The sequence below is a fragment of the Anomaloglossus baeobatrachus genome, chromosome 11 (assembly GCF_048569485.1).
Source record: "Anomaloglossus baeobatrachus isolate aAnoBae1 chromosome 11, aAnoBae1.hap1, whole genome shotgun sequence".
Taxonomy (NCBI): domain Eukaryota; kingdom Metazoa; phylum Chordata; class Amphibia; order Anura; family Aromobatidae; genus Anomaloglossus; species Anomaloglossus baeobatrachus.
Genome location: NC_134363.1, coordinates 2807815 through 2827049, shown reverse-complemented (window position 1 = coordinate 2827049; position 19235 = coordinate 2807815). Strand labels below are relative to the sequence as shown.

The following is a 19235-nucleotide window of genomic DNA, read 5'->3' as shown; positions in this document are numbered from 1 at the left end:
GGACGGAAGATGCCGCTGAGCCTGAGCCTGCCGCGGAGAGCGTCACCCTGCGGAGGACGGAAGATGACGGAACCGGAGCCTGCCGCGGAGAGCGTCACCCTGCGGAGGACGGAAGATGACGGAACCGGAGCCTGCCGCAGAGAGCGTCACCCTGTGGAGGACGGAAGATGACGGAACCGGAGCCTGCTGCGGAGAGCGTCACCCTGCGGAGGACGCAAGATGCCGCTGAGCCAGAGCCTGCCGCGGAGAGCGTCACCCTGCGGAGGAAGGAAGATGCCGCTGAGCCAGAGCCTGCTGCGGAGAGCGTCACCCTGCGGAGAGCGTCACCCTGCGGAGGACGGAAGATGCCGCTGAGCCAGAGCCTGCTGCGGAGAGCGTCACCCTGCGGAGGACGGAAGATGCCGCTGAGCCAGAGCCTGCTGCGGAGAGCGTCACCCTGCGGAGGACGGAAGATGCCGCTGAGCCAGAGCCTGCCTCGGAGAGCGTCACCCTGCGGAGGACGGAAGATGCCGCTGAGCCAGAGCCTGCTGCGGAGAGCGTCACCCTGCGGAGGACGGAAGATGTCGCTGAGCCTGAGCCTTCTGCGGAGAGCGTCACCCTGCGGAGGACGGAAGATGCCGCTGAGCCAGAGTCTGCTGCAGAGAGCGTCACCCTGCGGAGGACGGAAGATGACGGAACCGGAGCCTGCCGCGGAGAGCGTCACCCTGCGGAGGACGGAAGATGCCGCTGAGCCTGAGCCTGCCGCGGAGAGCGTCACCCTGCGGAGGACGGAAGATGACGGAACCGGAGCCTGCCGCGGAGAGCGTCACCCTGCGGAGGACGGAAGATGACGGAACCGGAGCCTGCCGCAGAGAGCGTCACCCTGCGAAGGACGGAAGATGCCGCTGAGCCTGCCGCGGAGAGCGTCACCCTGCGGAGGACGGAAGATGACGGAACCGGAGCCTGCCGCAGAGAGTGTCACCCCGCGGAGGACGGAAGATGCCGCTGAGCCAGAGCCTGCCGCGGAGAGCGTCACCCTGCGGAGGACGGAAGATGTCGCTGAGCCAGAGCCTGCCGCGGAGAGCGTCACCCTGCGGAGGATGGAAGATGCCGGAGCCTGCCGCGGAGAGCGTCACCCTGCGGAGGACGGAAGATGCCGCTGAGCCGGAGGACACACTGCGCTCCTCACCGCCACCTGTTATATAAAACTTTTACAAACGTTTCCAAAGTTTAAAAAGAACTTTTTAAAGAGTTGGAAAAGTTGTGAAAATGAGAAAAGACGACCCAATTACAAGCCTCGGCCACTGTGAAGATTGTGCCAGGTTCACCAAGGAGGGGAAATGCGTCACAACATCCCCCGCTGAAGTCATGGGGCGATCGCCAGTGGAAGTGGGGGGCACCGCACTGCAGATCACCCACATCTGCACCCTCTGCTTCCTGTCACTGAATTCATTACTGCACATACAGACCGAATCCAGACCACAGCCGAGCGGCCGCAGCGGGGACGCGCGACGACTGACGCAGCGGGGACGCGCGACGACTGACGCAGCGGGGACGCGCGACAACTGACGCAGCGGGGACGCGCGACAACTGACGCAGCGGGGACGCGCGACGACTGACGCAGCGGGGACGCGCGACGACTGACGCAGCGGGGACGCGCGACGACTGCCGGAGAAGTCCACAACCCCAGGATCCTGAGCAGCAATGCAAAACCTGCCCCGCAGATCTGACAGATTCCTGTGCTGCGCTGCTGTGCACTGGTGACCCTCCCGATTGTACATCTGACCCATCCTGTGCACTGGTGACCCCTCCGTTATACATCTGACCCATCCTGTGCACTAGTGACTCCGTTATACATCTGACCCATCCTGTGCACTGGTGACCCACCCATTATACTTCTGACCCATCCCGTGCACTGGTGACCCCCCCATTATACATCTGACCCATCCTGTGCACTGGTGACCCCTCCATTATACATCTGACCCATCCCGTGCACTGGTGACCCCCCCATTATACATCTGACCCATCCTGTGCACTGGTGACCCCCCCCCATTATACATCTGACCAATCCTGTGCACTGGTGACCCCCCCCATTATACATCTGACCCATCCTGTGCACTGATGACCCCCCCATTATAAATCTGACCCATCCTGTGCACTGGTGACCCCCCCCCCATTATACATCTGACCCATCCTGTGCACTGGTGACCCCCCCATTATACATTTGACCCATCCCGTGCACTGTTGACCGCCCCATTATACATCTGACCCATCCTGTGCACTGGTGACCCCCCCCCCCCCCCATTATACATCTGACCCATCCTGAGCACTGGTGACCCCCCTCATACATCTGACCCATCCTGTGCACTGGTGACCCCCCTCATTATACATCTGACCCATCCTGTGCACTGGTGACCCCCCCCATTATACATCTGACCCATCCTGTGCACTGGTGACCCCCCCATTATACATTTGACCCAACCTGTGCACTGGTGACCTCACAGCACTGGTGACCCCCCCCCATTATACATCTGACCCATCCTGTGCACTGGTGACCCCCCCCCCCATTATACATCTGACCCATCCTGTGCACTGGTGACCCCCCTCATTATACATCTGACCCATCCTGTGCACTGGTGACCCCCCCCCCATTATACATCTGACCCATCCTGTGCACTGGTGACCCCCCCCCATTATACATCTGACCCATCCTGTGCACTGGCGACCCCCCCCATTATACATCTGGCCCATCCTGTGCACTGGTGACCCCCCATTATACATCTGACCCATCCTGTGCACTGGTGACCCCCCCCATTATACATCTGACCCATCCTGTGCACTGGTGAACCCCCCCCATTATACATCTGACCCATCCTCTGCACTGGTGACCCCCCCATTATACATCTGGCCCATCCTGTGCACTGGTGACCCCCCCATTATACATCTGGCCCATCCTGTGCACTGGTGACCCCCCCCCCATTATACATCTGACCCATCCTGTGCACTGGTGACCCCCTCCCCCCCCATTATACATCTGACCCATCCTGTGCACTGGTGACCCCCCCCATTATACATCTGACCCATCCTGTGCACTGGTGACCCCCCCATTATACATCTGACCCATCCTGTGCACTGGTGACCCCCCCATTATACATCTGACCCATCCTGTGCACTGGTGACCCCCCCCTTCCATAATACATCTGACCCATCCTGTGCACTGGTGACCCCCCCCCATTATACATCTGACCCATCCTGTGCACTGGTGACCCCCCATTATACATCTGACCCATCCTGTGCACTGGTGACCCCCCGGTTATACGTCCGTATGTAAGAATGTGTGCGATCAGAGGACACATCAGCGCGGAGCAATGTGCTGCAGCAATTACCGCCGGCACGCAATCACCTACAGGTTTCCAGCCCAGAAGGTTTCGCAACGCGGCGGCCTCACCTACACCATGCGCAGCCTCTGCTTCCTATTTGTGGATCTAATATTTAAAGGGAAAGTGCATTATTATAAAGGCCCGATCAGGTGATAATGGTGATAGTCACCCTGTGCACTAGTGACCCCATTATACATCTGACCCATCCTGTGCACTGGTGAACCCCCATTATACATCTGACCCATCCTGTGCACTGGTGAACCCCCCATTATACATCTGACCCATCCTGTGCACTGGTGACCCCCCCATTATACATTTGACCCATCCTGTGCACTGGTGACCCCCCAGTTATACATCTGGCCCATCCCGTGCACTGTTGACCCCCCCATTATACATCTGACCCATCCTGTGCACTGGTGACCCCCCCCCATTATACATCTGACCCATCCTGTGCGCTGGTGACCCCCCTCATTATACATCTGACCCATCCTGTGCACTGGTGACCCCCCCCATTATACATCTGACCCATCCCGTGCACTGGTGACCCCCCCATTATACATCTGACCCATCCTGTGCACTGGTGACCCCCCCCCATTATACATCTGACCCATCCTGTGCACTGGTGACCCCCCTCATTATACATCTGACCCATCCTGTGCACTGGTGACCCCCCCCCCTTTCCCCATTATACATCTGACCCATCCTGTGCACTGGTGACCCCCCCCCATTATACATCTGACCCATCCTGTGCACTGGTGACCCCCCCCCCTTTATACATCTGACCCATCCTGTGCACTGGTGACCCCCCCCATTATACATCTGACCCATCCTGTGCACTGGTGAACCCCCCCCCCCCCATTATACATCTGACCCATCCTGTGCACTGGTGACCCCCCCCCATTATACATCTGGCCCATCCTGTGCACTGGTGACCCCCCCCATTATACATCTGACCCATCCTGTGCACTGGTGACCCCCCCCCCCATTATACATCTGGCCCATCCTGTGCACTGGTGACCCCCCCCCCCCCATTATACATCTGGCCCATCCTGTGCACTGGTGACCCCCCCCCCCCCCCGGTTATACGTCCGTATGTAAGAATGTGTGCGATCAGAGGACACATCAGCGCGGAGCAATGTGCTGCAGCAATTACCGCCGGCACGCAATCACCTACAGGTTTCCAGCCCGGAGGGTTTCGCAACGCGGCGGCCTCACCTACACCATGCGCGGCCTCTGCTTCCTATTTGAGGATCTAATACTTAAAGGGGTTATCCGGCTTCTTTGACTTTTTTTTTTATTTCCCTATTGGGCTACATTGGGGCAGGTAAGTAGATAGAGACCACTTACCTGCCCCGCTGTCAGCCCCTCTCCCCCGGCTCAGAGCGGTCATGTGACCGCTCCTGCCGCGATTTTGCTGCTTCCGGTCTTTGCACGTCTACATGGGCAGGGCCATGTTGACATGCAAATGTGGAGCAGCATGTCACCTCCCTGCTGGGCGACTACAGTGCGAGGAGTCACCGCCCCCCTTCCCTGCACCCTCCCACACATTCCCCTGCACCTCCAGTAACCTCCCCCTGCACTGCTGTGGGGTCCGTGATTTGGGGGCGGGGCCTGGCGGCAGCTGCCGTAGTGTCAGCTCCAGCACCGGGCCCCCTGCCCAGGATCGCACATTCAAATGTACCGGCATCACAGATCACCGATGCCGGTACATTTGAATGTGCTGATGAGAAGTCACTGTCCCTCCCGCTGTCTGTGCGCTCTGCAGCACAGCGGTGACGTCACTACTGTGCTGAAGAGAGCACAGACAGCGGACAAACGTGCAGGAGCGGCGGGGACCGAGGACGGGTGAGTATGTACTCCACATGTGTTCCCGATGGGGATGGGGGGGTTGCAGAGCCATGTGTGTGCAGAGCCATGTGTACGGTGCAGAGCCATGTGTGTATGGTGCAGAGCCATGTGTACGGTGCAGAGCCATGCATGTGCAGAGCCATGTGTACGGTGCAGAGCCATGTGTACGGTGCAGAGCCATGTGTACGGTGCAGAGCCATGTGTGTACGGTGCAGAGCCATGTGTACGGTGCAGAGCCATGTGTACGGTGCAGAGCCATGTGTACGGTGCAGAGCCATGTGTACGGTGCAGAGCCATGCTGTCATGATGTATTTTACCTTCTCACTGTATTTGCTGTAATACTATGTCAGGATGTGATGTCACTTTCCTTTGGTTGTACTTACTGAACACTTTGAAATGTCTTGGGATGTAAGTAACCATACCTTCCCCCCATCTCCTGTGTCTCTGGGCCCATAATGCAATTATCTCTTGTCCACACAGCCAGGGGAACTTCTCATTGTTTCGTAAGCAGTGGATAACGCCAACTACACAAACCTGTAGACATCTCGGAGCCAACCTTCTAGAATCTTCTAGTGGGCCCAACCATTGCATAGACCCCTACCCTTGAGGGGCGGGCCCACGAGCTCAAACAATTCACTCCTGTTTCCAAATGCAGTTGGGAGTTGAGTTTTTGAAGAGGAAGGGAGCGAGATCTGAATCTGCGGACAGACCTCGCCGTCCAGTGGATTGTGTGGGATTTCTGGGACTCTGAAAAGGACTATTACGTTGTGATCTGGCACTTTGGATTATCGGGAGGTGCCCCCGAATCTGTTTTATTTGGACTTGTCGTGTGCTGTTCCTGTATTCCTGTTAGTAAACCTGTTGGATCATCCTCGGCCTGTTGTCTCTCTTTGCTCTGATGTACACCCCGTCACAAACTGGTGGCAGCAGTGGGATCAGAGCAGAAGAAATGGAGGACAACAGCCAATCGACGTCTGAAACCAGAACCTCAGGATACAGGAACTGGACTGTGGCGAGTCTACAAACAAAGGCCCGTGAATTAGGTGTCGGCTACAAAGGACTCTCTAAGGAGCAACTAATTGAGGCATTGGAACACGCTTGCCTGCAAGATGGCACCGAGGAACAATTTCCACAGCAAGGGGAGCAAAGACGGGAGCCGGAGGTGAATACCCAAAAAAGTCAATGGGTTGTGTGGTACAAGGAAAAGATGGCACTGCTTGGAGATGAGGCCACCATAGAAGATAAGAGGGAGGCCATGCGTGGAGCTGAAGAGAAGGAGCGCAGGATGGAGGAGATGGCATTGCTGGATAAGCAGCTCGCTGTGGAAGCCGCGAGAGGTTCCAGACAGACTGTAACCCCAGCACCCATCATGAGGGAACTTCCCAGAGTGTCCCGCAAAGACTTCAAGCAGTTTAATGAGGCTCCTGGTGACATTGAGGGCTTCTTCCAGGACTTTGAGCATCAGTGTCGATTAATGGAAGTCCCAGAAAGGGAGCGCGTCCGGCATCTGGTTGGGCTCTTAGAGGGTGGAGCTGCTGAAGCCTATAGAGCTATGGACCCTCGGTGGAACTGTGAGTATGCGGATATTAAACAGACTATTCTAGAACATTATGCTGTAACGCCAGACACTTACAGGACTCAGTTCCGTACTCTAGCATGTGATGAGGAAGTGTCCTTCAAGATGTATGCCCACAAACTCAAACATCTGTGGCATCGTTGGTTGGAGGCAGAGGAGGCCTTAACCTTGGAGACCGTCCTCCAGGTCCTCCTAAAAGAGCAGTTTTACTTCAAGTGCCCCGCTGAGATCCGGGAATGGGTGCGTGAAAGGAGACCAGCCACTGTGGAGGAAGCTGCAGCTCTAGCTGATGAGGCTCTCACCATCAAGCCTCAGTGGAAAAAACTACTACCCAGTGAGAAAAAAAAACACCAACCCCCCAACGCTGGTGGCCCCTGGTCCTTCTGGCCCCAATGTTCACCATCACCCTAGACCGTCAACTCATGGGGACCTTCGTGTGACTGTGCCTCGCATTACTCATGCTCCACCTTTGGGAATACGACGCGGAGGAAGAATCCCAGAGCGCAGATGTTATGGATGTGGGCAGCCTGGGCACATGCAATTCCAATGTCCAGGTGTTCGTAGACAGAACAGCTACAGACCGCCTTTGCCTGTTCATTACCTACAGACACCTTCACCAGGAGAAGAGCTGGATTCTGTGCCTGATGACTTGCCAAGTGACTCAGATATCCTGGCTCCCCTACCCGGAGTCTATGGGGTGCGAGCTCCAGCCACCTGTTCTTCTGATCTTCAGGACAAACATCTACAGGAGGTCGTGCTGGATGGCCAAAAAGTTGTTGGCTTCCGTGACACTGGGGCTTTCCTCACCATAGCCGATCCCCGAGTAATTCAACCACAAGCAATTCAAAAGGGACCAGGAATTGCCATTGAACTGGCAGGAGGTACCCAGAGATATATTCCAAGAGCGAGTGTGACCCTGGATTATGGCTTTGGGGCAAAACAATGTGTGGTCGGTGTGATGAGCGGCCTCCCTGCAGACGTTCTTCTAGGAAATGATGTGGGGAATCTTCATTGCCACTTTGTCGGTGCGGTAACCAGAAGTCAAGCCAAGAGAGCAGCCCATGTGGACGTGTACAACCCATCCATGGAACTGAGGCCACCAGAACTGCCATTACAGCCGGTGAGTGATTCTTCTTGTGGGGATAATAGGAATGTTACTTGGGATAAAGTTCAGTTTAGACAAGAAGTAGAGACTGACCCCACCCTTGCTAGTTTTAGAACTCGGGCTGAAATAGGGCAGCTAGGGGAAAACGGAGAAAGAATTATCAGAGAAAATGGACTTCTGTATCGGGTTGCCAATGCCGACTCCCTAGATAAGCCCTGGACTTATAGCAAACAGCTGATTGTTCCTCAGAAGTACAGAATTCCCCTATTACACCTGGCTCATGACATTCCTACGGCTGGCCATCAAGGCAAAACCCGCACCGAGAGACGATTGACTCAAACTTTTTATTGGCCGGGGATTTCCCAAGCAGTGGCGCATTTCTGCCGAACTTGTGACATATGTCAGCGTAGAGGGCAACCCGGAGATCACCCAAAGGCACCCCTGCAACCGCTCCCTATAATAGAAGAACCCTTTCAAAGAGTAGCTGTTGATATCATTGGACCTCTGGCTAAACCAAGTAAATCTGGAAAGCAGTACATTCTCACTGTTGTGGACTACGCCACCCGATATCCAGAAGCCGTGGCCTTGTCAAGTATCTCTGCAGCCAAGGTGGCGGAGGCCTTGGTTATTATTTTTACCAGAGTAGGATTCCCCAGTGAGATCTTGTCGGACCAAGGCTCCCAGTTTATGTCAGAGTTGGTCCAGTGTCTGTGGCGCACCTGTGGAGTACGAGCGATCCGAACGACCCCGTATCATCCCCAAACAAATGGACTTTGTGAACGATTCAACGGCACTCTGAAGAATATGCTGAGGGCCTTCACGGACCGAGATTCAGACTGGGAGAAGTACCTACCCCATCTCTTGTTTGCCTATCGGGAAGTTCCCCAGGAGTCCACTGGGTTCTCCCTCTTTGAACTACTCTATGGAAGAAAGGTCCGAGGACCCTTAACCCTGCTCAAGGAATACTGGGAGGGGCAAGTTGAAGATACAGGAACCCCTGTTGTCCCTTATGTCCTAAAGCTGCGAGAAACCTTGGCCCAACTTGCTAGTTTTGCACAGAGTCATTTGCGTATGGCTCAAACCAGACAGAAGACATGGTATGACCGTAACGCACGCTATCGGGAGTTTGTAGAAGGACAACAAGTCTTAATGATTGTTCCCCATCGGCAGAATAAACTGCAGACCACATGGGAGGGTCCCTTCCGGGTTCTCAGAAAACTGAATGATACCAATTACCTTCTTGCTTTAGATGATCAGGGGCTAAGGCAAAAGACTGTCCATGTGAATATGATTAAGGAGTACCATGACCGGAACATTCCAATGATAGCAAGCTGTCGGTTGGCTTCAGAAGATGGTCAAGAGGATGAGGACTCTCTACCTGATCTCGTGGAAGCAGCGAGAGCCCCATCCACTGTGGAACAGGTTCCCCTGGGAGATTACCTGGACTCCTTACAGAAAATCCAGATGCTGGAAGTGCTTCAACAGAGACGGGCTGCTTTCTCATCCCAACCAGGTCGAACCACCGTCACCCAACATCATGTGGACACTCAGGGCATCCGTCCCATACAACTGGCTCCTTACCGGGTACCTGAATCAGTTCGAAACACCATGCAGCACGAACTGGAGGAGATGTTACAGCTTGGGGTAATCCAGGCCTCCCATAGCCCTTGGGCCTCCCCTGTGGTGTTAGTACCCAAGAAGGATGGGAGTACTCGATTTTGTGTGGACTATCGGCGACTAAACGACCATACCGTCAGCGATCCTTACCCAATGCCTCGTATTGACGAACTTCTAGACCGACTGGCTGGGTCCCGATATGTCACTACCTTGGATCTCAGTAAGGGATACTGGCAGATCCCTCTAACGGATGAAGGGAGAGAACGGTCCGCTTTTATAACCCCCTTTGGTCTGTATGAATTTCTAAGCATGCCTTTTGGAATGAAAAATGCCCCGGCCACCTTCCAGAGAATGGTGGATCAGATCCTCCGTGGATGTGATGACTTTGCTTGTGCCTACTTGGATGATATCGCCGTCTTCAGCCACACATGGGAGGAACATCTGAATCAAGTAGCCATTATTTTGGACCTGATTCTTGCAGCAGGCCTAACTATTCGACCCGATAAATGCCAATTGGGGATGGGGGAAGTCCAGTACCTAGGACATAGAGTGGGAGGAGGGAAGCTCCGACCTGAGCCTGCCAAAATCCAGGCTATTAGAGACTGGCCTGTACCCCAAACTAAGAAACAAGTTATGGCTTTTCTGGGCACTGCCAGTTATTACCGAAAATTTGTTTCTCATTTCAGTACTGTGGCCAAGCCTCTTACCGACCTGACCAAGAAAACAATGCCCCGGCTGGTGATCTGGACTCCAGCCTGTGATGAGGCTTTTAACCGGCTGAAGGATGCTTTGATCTGCGATCCTGTCCTGGCTGCTCCAGACTACAAGCGGAGATTTATTGTGCAGACGGATGCCTCTGCTTATGGACTGGGAGCTGTCCTCAGCCAGGGGAATGCAGCCGGGGACGAGCACCCCATCGCCTATCTCAGCCGGAAACTGCTGGACCGAGAAGTGGCCTATGCAACTGTTGAGAAGGAATGTCTGGCTGTAGTGTGGGCCCTTAAGAAACTACGGCCGTATCTGTATGGACGGGAATTCACTGTGGTTACTGATCACAATCCCCTCACCTGGCTGAACAGAGTCTCTGGGGACAATGGACGCTTACTGCGATGGAGCCTGGCTCTGCAGCCCTATAACTTTACCATACAATATAGAAGGGGCAGCCAACACCAAAATGCAGATGGACTGTCCAGGCAAGAGGAGCCTTGAGTCCTGTCAGCCATGCCTGCGTGTACTTAACCAGCGACCTGTAGAGGTCCCTAGTACGTACACAAGTTGGGAGGGGAAGGAATTGTCATGATGTATTTTACCTTCTCACTGTATTTGCTGTAATACTATGTCAGGATGTGATGTCACTTTCCTTTGGTTGTACTTACTGAACACTTTGAAATGTCTTGGGATGTAAGTAACCATACCTTCCCCCCATCTCCTGTGTCTCTGGGCCCATAATGCAATTATCTCTTGTCCACACAGCCAGGGGAACTTCTCATTGTTTCGTAAGCAGTGGATAACGCCAACTACACAAACCTGTAGACATCTCGGAGCCAACCTTCTAGAATCTTCTAGTGGGCCCAACCATTGCATAGACCCCTACCCTTGAGGGGCGGGCCCACGAGCTCAAACAATTCACTCCTGTTTCCAAATGCAGTTGGGAGTTGAGTTTTTGAAGAGGAAGGGAGCGAGATCTGAATCTGCGGACAGACCTCGCCGTCCAGTGGATTGTGTGGGATTTCTGGGACTCTGAAAAGGACTATTACGTTGTGATCTGGCACTTTGGATTATCGGGAGGTGCCCCCGAATCTGTTTTATTTGGACTTGTCGTGTGCTGTTCCTGTATTCCTGTTAGTAAACCTGTTGGATCATCCTCGGCCTGTTGTCTCTCTTTGCTCTGATGTACACCCCGTCACACATGCGTGTGCAGAGCCATGTGTACGGTGCAGAGCCATGTGTGTACGGTGCAGAGCCATGTGTACGGTGCAGAGCCATGTGTGTACGGTGCAGAGCCATGTGTACGGTGCAGAGCCATGTGTACGGTGCAGAGCCATGCGTGTGCAGAGCCATGTGTACGGTGCAGAGCCATGTGTACGGTGCAGAGCCATGCGTACGGTGCAGAGCCATGCGTACGGTGCAGAGCCATGCGTACGGTGCAGAGCCATGCGTACGGTGCAGAGCCATGCGTACGGTGCAGAGCCATGCGTACGGTGCAGAGCCATGCGTACGGTGCAGAGCCATGTGTGTGCGTGTGCAGAGACATGTGTGTGCGGTGCAGACCCCGATGTGGGGCTGTTATTTGCAATGCTGTAGTGATACCAGGTCAGGTGCTGGGGAAGAATATACTGACAGGGACTGTGTGTGCAGGGGGCGGGCAGGGGGCGGGGCTGGACACTGGGGTGGGGCTGGACACTGAGGCCGGGCGGTGACAGCTCTGACTGAGGTTTTGCACAGGAAGTGGTCATGTTTGCTGGATCTGAATGTAAACAAGAAGCTGCAGAGAATAAAGGTATAATTCAAGAGGAACAAAAGTTAGAAAACAGAAAATAACAATGTAGGTGTGATTTATATGACAATACAGCACAGATAAACTCAAAAATTTTTGTTAAGCTAATGTCGGACAACTCCTTTAAAGGGAAAGTGATTATAAAGGCCCGATCAGGTGATAATGGTGATAGTCATCGGACTCTATCAGTTACATCGCCTCAGCTATGCAGGACACGGGGAAAGCTGGGTGACAAGTTATACTCACGACTCTGCGGTTTACAATGAGGTCACCCAGCTTTCCTGCAACCCTGAATGGTAAAGCTGTAATTATTTCCCCAAACTTGTGACCTGGAAAAGCAGAGTATGAATGAACAATCTGCCACCCAGGAGCCTGGAAAAGCTGGGTGACAGCCACGTGAGCAGCTTTACCGCATGGCAGCCACGGTATCAAAAACATAGCTAACGTCCCCATCCCCCATCAGCCCCGATCATACCTGACACCGCAGAGGAGGGGCACACCACAAACGGAGGCCACGTCCCCCCATCAGCCCCGATCATACCTGACACCGCAGAGGAGCACGCCACAGACCAAGGCCACGTCCCCCCATCAGCATCCGATCATCTCCAGACACCGCAGAGGAGGGGCACGCCACAAACGGAGGCCACGTCCCTCCATCAGCATCCCATCAGCCCCTGACACCGCAGAGGAGGGGCACGCCACAGACCAAGGCCACGTCCCCCCCATCAGCCCCGATCATACCTGACACCGCAGAGGAGGGGCACACCACAAACGGAGGCCACGTCCCCCCCCCATCAGCCCCGATCATACCTGACACCGCAGAGGGGCACGCCACAGACCAAGGCCACGTCCCCCCCATCAGCATCCGATCAGCCCCTGACACCGCAGAAGAGGGGCACGCCACAGATCGAGGCCACATCCCCCCCCCATCAGCATCCGATCAGCTCCTGACACTGCAGAGGAGGCGCACGCCACAAACCAAGGCCACGTCCCCCCCCCCCCCCCCATCAGCCCCGATCAGCTCCTGACACTGCAGAAGAGGGGCACACCACAACCCGAGGCCACGTCCCCCCATCAGCCTCGATCATCTCCTGACACCGCAGAGGAGGCGCACACCACAAACCGAGGCCACGTCCCCCCATCAGCCCCGATCAGCCCCTGACACCGCAGAGGAGGGGCACACCACAAACCAAGGCCACGTCCCCCCCATCAGCCCCGATCAGCTTCTGACACTGCAGAAGAGGGGCACGCCACAGACCGAGGCCACATCCCCCGATCAGCATCCGATCAGCTCCTGACACCACAGAGGAGGCGCACGCCACAAACCGAGGCCACGCCCCCCCCCCATCAGCCCCGATCAGCTCCTGACACTGCAGAAGAGGGGCACGCCACAGACCAAGGACACGTCCCTCAATTAGCATCCGATCACCTCCTGACACCACAGAGGAGGCCCCTCGCCACAGACCGAGGCCACGTCCCCCCATCAGTCCCGATCAGCTCCTGACACCGCAGAGGAGGCACACGCCACAGACCGAGGCCACGTCCCCCCATCAGCCCCGATCAGCTCCTGACACCGCAGAGGAGGCACACGCCACAGACCAAGGCCACGTCCCTCCATCAGCATCCCATCAGCCCCTGACACCGCAGAGGAGGGGCACGCCACACACCGAGACCACGTCCCCCATCAGCTCCTGACACCGCAGAGGAGGGGCACGCCACAGACCAAGGCCACGTCCCCTCCATCAGCATCCCATCAGCCCCTGACACCGCAGAGGAGGGGCACATCACAAACCGAGGCCACGTCCCCCATCAGCTCCTGACACCGCAGAGGAGGCGCACACCACAGACCAAGGCCATGTCCCCCCCCCCCCCATCAGCATCCGATCAGCCCCTGACACCGCGGAGTAGGCGCACGCCACAAACCGAGGCCACTTCCCCCATCAGCCCCTGACACCGGAGAGGAGGGGCATGCCACAAACCGAGGCCGCGTCCCCCATCAGCATCCGATCAGCTCCTGACACCGCAGAGGAGGCGCACACCACAGACCAAGGCCACGTCCCCCCATCAACATCCGATCAGCTCCTGACACCGCAGAGGAGGCGCACACCACAGACCAAGGCCACGTCCCCCCCATAAACATCCGATCAGCCACTGACACCGCAGAGGAGGCGCACACCACAGACCAAGGCTGCGTCCCCCCATCAGCATCCGATCAGCTCCTGACACCGCAGAGGAGGGGCACGCCACAAACCGAGGCCACGTACCCCCATCAGCATCCGATCACCTCCTGACACCGCAGAGGAGGGCCACGTCACAAACCGAGGCCACGTCCCCCACATCAGCATCCGATCACCTCCTGACACCACAGAGGAGGGGCACGCCACAAACCGAGGCCACGTACCCCCATCAGCATCTGATCAGCCCCTGACACCGCAGAGGAGGGGCACGCCACAAACCGAGGCCACGTCCCCCACATCAGCATCCGATCACCTCCCGACACCGCAGAGGTGCACGCCACAGACCAAGGCCGCGTCCCCCCATCAGCATCCGATCAGCTCCTGACACCGCAGAGGAGGGGCACGCCACAAACCGAGGCCACGTACACCCATCAGCATCTGATCAGCTCCTGACACCGCAGAGGAGGGGCACGTCACAAACAGAGGCCGCGTACCCCCATCAGCATCCGATCAGGTCCTGACACTGTAGAGGAGGCGCACACCACAAACTGAGGCCACGTCCCCTGATCAGCTCCTGACACTGCCCAATTTCCATTCCTTTTTTTCTCATTGCGTTTTTATTTCATTTTGTCTCTGGTGTCATCCTTTAAATAAAGTTGTTTTGTTTTTGAATCTTCCTGGTATTAACTTCATTACAGGCGCTTTTGATGCGTTTCTGCTACATAAATGCAACAAAGAAGCATCTACGCTTTTAACTGGAATTTTCACATCTCATGAAAGTCTATGGGAAAAATCCGCACAAAAGACTCAGCGTTCCGGCAGAAGAACCGGACCGGCCGCAGAAAGGGAAGACGCCCGGCGGGTGACATCACACAGCGACATACAGGAGCGCCGGGGAGATCTGCATCCAAACACCGGGTAATGAAGCGGCAACAATAATCAGTCACAAACACAAATATAACTCATTAAAGACGCCGAACCCTGAATATCCTCACACCACTAACAGCAGCAGGCCAAGAACTTACCAAGCAAAACATGGCAGGAAACTACTTACTTTTCAGGCATTTTATCAACCCACAGAGACTGAACCTCTTGTATTATCCTCCAGAGCTGCACTCTCTATTCTGCTGGTGCAGTCACTGTCTACATACATTACTGTTCCTGCGTTACATCCTGTATTATACTCCAGAGCTGCACTCACTATTCTGCTGGTGCTGTCACTGTGTACATACATTACATTACTGATCCTGAGTTACCTCCTGTATTATACTCCAGAGCTGCACTCACTATTCTGCTGGTGCAGTCACTGTGTACATACATTACTGATCCTGAGTTACCTCCTGTATTATCCTCCAGAGCTGCACTCTCTATTCTGCTGGTGCAGTCACTGTCTACATACATTACTGATCCCGAGTTACCTCCTGTATTATACTCCAGAGCTGCACTCTCTATTCTGCTGGTGGAGTCACTGTCTACATACATTAGTGATCCGGAGTTACCTCCTGTATTATACTCCAGAGCTGCACTCACTATTCTGCTGGTGCAGTCACTGTGTATATACATTACTGCTCCTGAGCGACCTCCTGTATTATACTCCAGAGCTGCACTCACTATTCTGCTGGTGCAGTCACTGTGTACATACATTACATTACTGATCCTGAGTTACCTCCTGTATTATACTCCAGAGCTGCACTCACTATTCTGCTGGTGCAGTCACTGTGTATATACATTACTGCTCCTGAGCGACCTCCTGTATTATACTCCAGAGCTGCACTCACTATTCTGCTGGTGCAGTCACTGTGTACATACATTACATTACTGATCCTGAGTTACCTCCTGTATTATACTCCAGAGCTGCACTCACTATTCTGCTGGTGCAGTCACTGTGTATATACATTACTGATCCTGAGTTACCTCCTGTATTATACTCCAGAGCTGCACTCACTATTCTGCTGGAGGAGTCACTGTGTATATACATTACTGATCCTGAGTTACCTCCTGTATTATACTCCAGAGCTGCACTCACTATTCTGCTGGTGCAGTCACTGTGTACATACATTACATTACTGATCCTGAGCTACCTCCTGTATTATACTCCAGAGCTGCACTCACTATTCTGCTGGTGCAGTCACTGTGTACATACATTACTGATCCTGAGTTACCTCCTGTATTATACTCCAGAGCTGCACTCACTATTCTGCTGGTGCAGTCACTGTGTACATACATTACATTACTGATCCTGAGCTACCTCCTGTATTATACTCCAGAGCTGCACTCAATATTCTGCTGGTGCAGTCACTGTGTACATACATTACATTACTGATCCTGAGCTACCTCCTGTATTATACTCCAGAGCTGCACTCACTATTCTGCTGGTGCAGTCACTGTGCACATACATTACATTACTGATCCTGAGTTACCTCCTGTATTATACTCCAGAGCTGCACTCACTATTCTGCTGGTGCAGTCACTGTGTACATACATTACTGATCCTGAGCTACCTCCTGTATTATACTCCAGAGCTGCACTCAATATTCTGCTGGTGCAGTCACTGTGTACATACATTACTGATCCTGAGTTACATCCTGTATTATACTCCAGAGCTGCACTCACTATTCTGCTGGTGCAGTCACTGTGTACATACATTACATTTCTGATCCTGAGTTACCTCCTGTATTATACCCCAGAGCTGCACTCACTATTCTGCTGGTGCAGTCACTGTGTACATACATTACATTACTGATCCTGAGTTACCTCCTGTATTATACTCCAGAGCTGCACTCACTATTCTGCTGGTGCAGTCACTGTGTACATACATTACTGATCCTGAGTTACCTCCTGTATTATACCCCAGAGCTGCACTCACTATTCTGCTGGTGCAGTCACTGTGTACATACATTACTGATCCTGAGTTACCTCTTGTATTATACTCCAGAGCTGCACTCACTATTCTGCTGGTGCAGTCACTGTGTACATACATTACATTACTGATCCTGAGTTACCTCCTGTATTATACTCCAGAGCTGCACTCACTATTCTGCTGGTGCAGTCACTGTATACATACATTACTGATCCTGAGTTACCTCCTGTATTATACTCCAGAGCTGCACTCACTATTCTGCTGGTGCAGTCACTGTGTACATACATTACATTACTGATCCTGAGTTACCTCCTGTATTATACTCCAGAGCTGCACTCACTATTCTGCTGGTGCAGTCACTGTGTATATACATTACTGATCCTGAGTTACCTCCTGTATTATACTCCGGAGCTGCACTCACTATTCTGCTGGTGCAGTCACTGTGTACATACATTACATTACTGATCCTGAGTTACCTCCTGTATTATACTCCAGAGCTGCACTCACTATTCTGCTGGTGCAGTCACTGTGTACATACATTACATTACTGATCCTGAGTTACCTCCTGTATTATACTCCAGAGCTGCACTCACTATTCTGCTGGTGCAGTCACTGTGTATGTACATGACAGGCGGGCCCGGAGCACACAGGAGGTGACAGGACAGACATGCTGCCGCCGCCTCCGGTACGTTCTGGGCCTCCCGCCGTCATGTCCGCGCAGGTCCGCTTCTCCCCCTCACAACGTTACCGAATTTGACAGCCGCGTCCGCCAGGCACCGGTCCCACTTCCTCCCGAGCTCTGACTCCGACATCTTGACCTAGCGGAGAGCGCAGACAGCGGGGAGGTGACAAATCTCGCGAGATCTCCCGCCTGCCGTGGTACTAAATGACTTTACATCTCGCGAGAACAGGCCTTGGCCCTACGCTTCTTCCGTAGTCAAGGTTACCTGATGCCCGACTCCCCACGTGGTCCTGACCTTGGATGTTTGAATAACTTTATTGCTAGACAGGCCTCTGACACTCCCGCGAAAACACACACGTTTTGCCTTTGCACGGTCCGTGATGAATGTGAGTGTGTCCCTGTGTGCCAGTATGGAGCACACAGATACACGGTCCATCTGAGGACACACACCTGCACAGACCCATTAACGTTAATGTGTCTATATGTGGCTCCCCTGACGCTGCCCGACATCTGCAGACAGTGGGCTCTCCCGACAACGACATCTGCAGACAGTGGGCTCCCCTGACGCTGCCCGACATCTGCAGACAGTGGGCTCTCCCGACAACGACATCTGCAGACAGTGGGCTCCCCCGACAACGACATCTGCAGACAGTGGGCTCCCCCGACAACGACATCTGCAGACAGTGGGCTCCCCCGACAACGACATCTGCAGACAGTGGGCTCCCCCGACAACGACATCTGCAGACAGTGGGCTCCCCCGACAACGACATCTGCAGACAGTGGGCTCCCCCGACAACGACATCTGCAGACAGTGGGCTCCCCCGACAACGACATCTGCAGACAGTGGGCTCCCCCGACAACGACATCTGCAGACAGTGGGCTCCCCCGACAACGACATCTGCAGACAGTGGGCTCCCCCGACAACGACATCTGCAGACAGTGGGCTCCCCCGACAACGACATCTGCAGACAGTGGGCTCCCATGACAACGACATCTGCAGACAGTGGGCTCCCCTGACAACGACATCTGCAGACAGTGGGCTCCCCTGACAACGACATCTGCAGACAGTGGCTCCCCCGACAACGACATCTGCAGACAGTGGGCTCCCCCGACAACGACATCTGCAGACAGTGGGCTCCCCCGACAACGACATCTACAGACAGTGGGCTCCCCTGACAACGACATCTGCAGACAGTGGGCTCCCCCGACAACGACATCTGCAGACAGTGGCTCCCCCGGCACCGCCCGACATCTGCAGACAGTGGGCTCCCCTGACATCTGCGGGCAGTGGGCTCCCCTGACATCTGCGGGCAGTGGGCTCCCCTGACATCTGCGGGCAGTGGGCTCCCCTGACATATGCGGGCAGTGGGCTCCCCTGACATCTGCGGGCAATGGGCTCCCCTGACATATGCGGGCAGTGGGCTCCCCTGACATATGCGGGCAGTGGGCTTCCCTGACATCTGCGGGCAGTGGGCTCCCCTGACATCTGCGGGCAGTGGGCTCCCCTGACATCT

The 19235-nt window shown here is 54.7% G+C and overlaps 1 protein-coding gene across 1 annotated transcript in view; it reads right to left on the bottom strand.

The window, feature by feature from the left end:
* The window catches only part of MICOS10 (mitochondrial contact site and cristae organizing system subunit 10), a 59744-nt gene extending 41850 nt beyond the window's left edge, over positions 1 to 17894 (bottom strand). Inside the window, exon 1 of the mRNA XM_075327794.1 lies at positions 17788 to 17894. Coding sequence (XP_075183909.1) covers positions 17788 to 17851 — 64 coding nt within the window. The 5' untranslated portion in view covers positions 17852 to 17894. The remainder of the gene's footprint in view (positions 1 to 17787) is intronic.
* Between the last annotated feature and the right edge of the window lie 1341 nt (positions 17895 to 19235).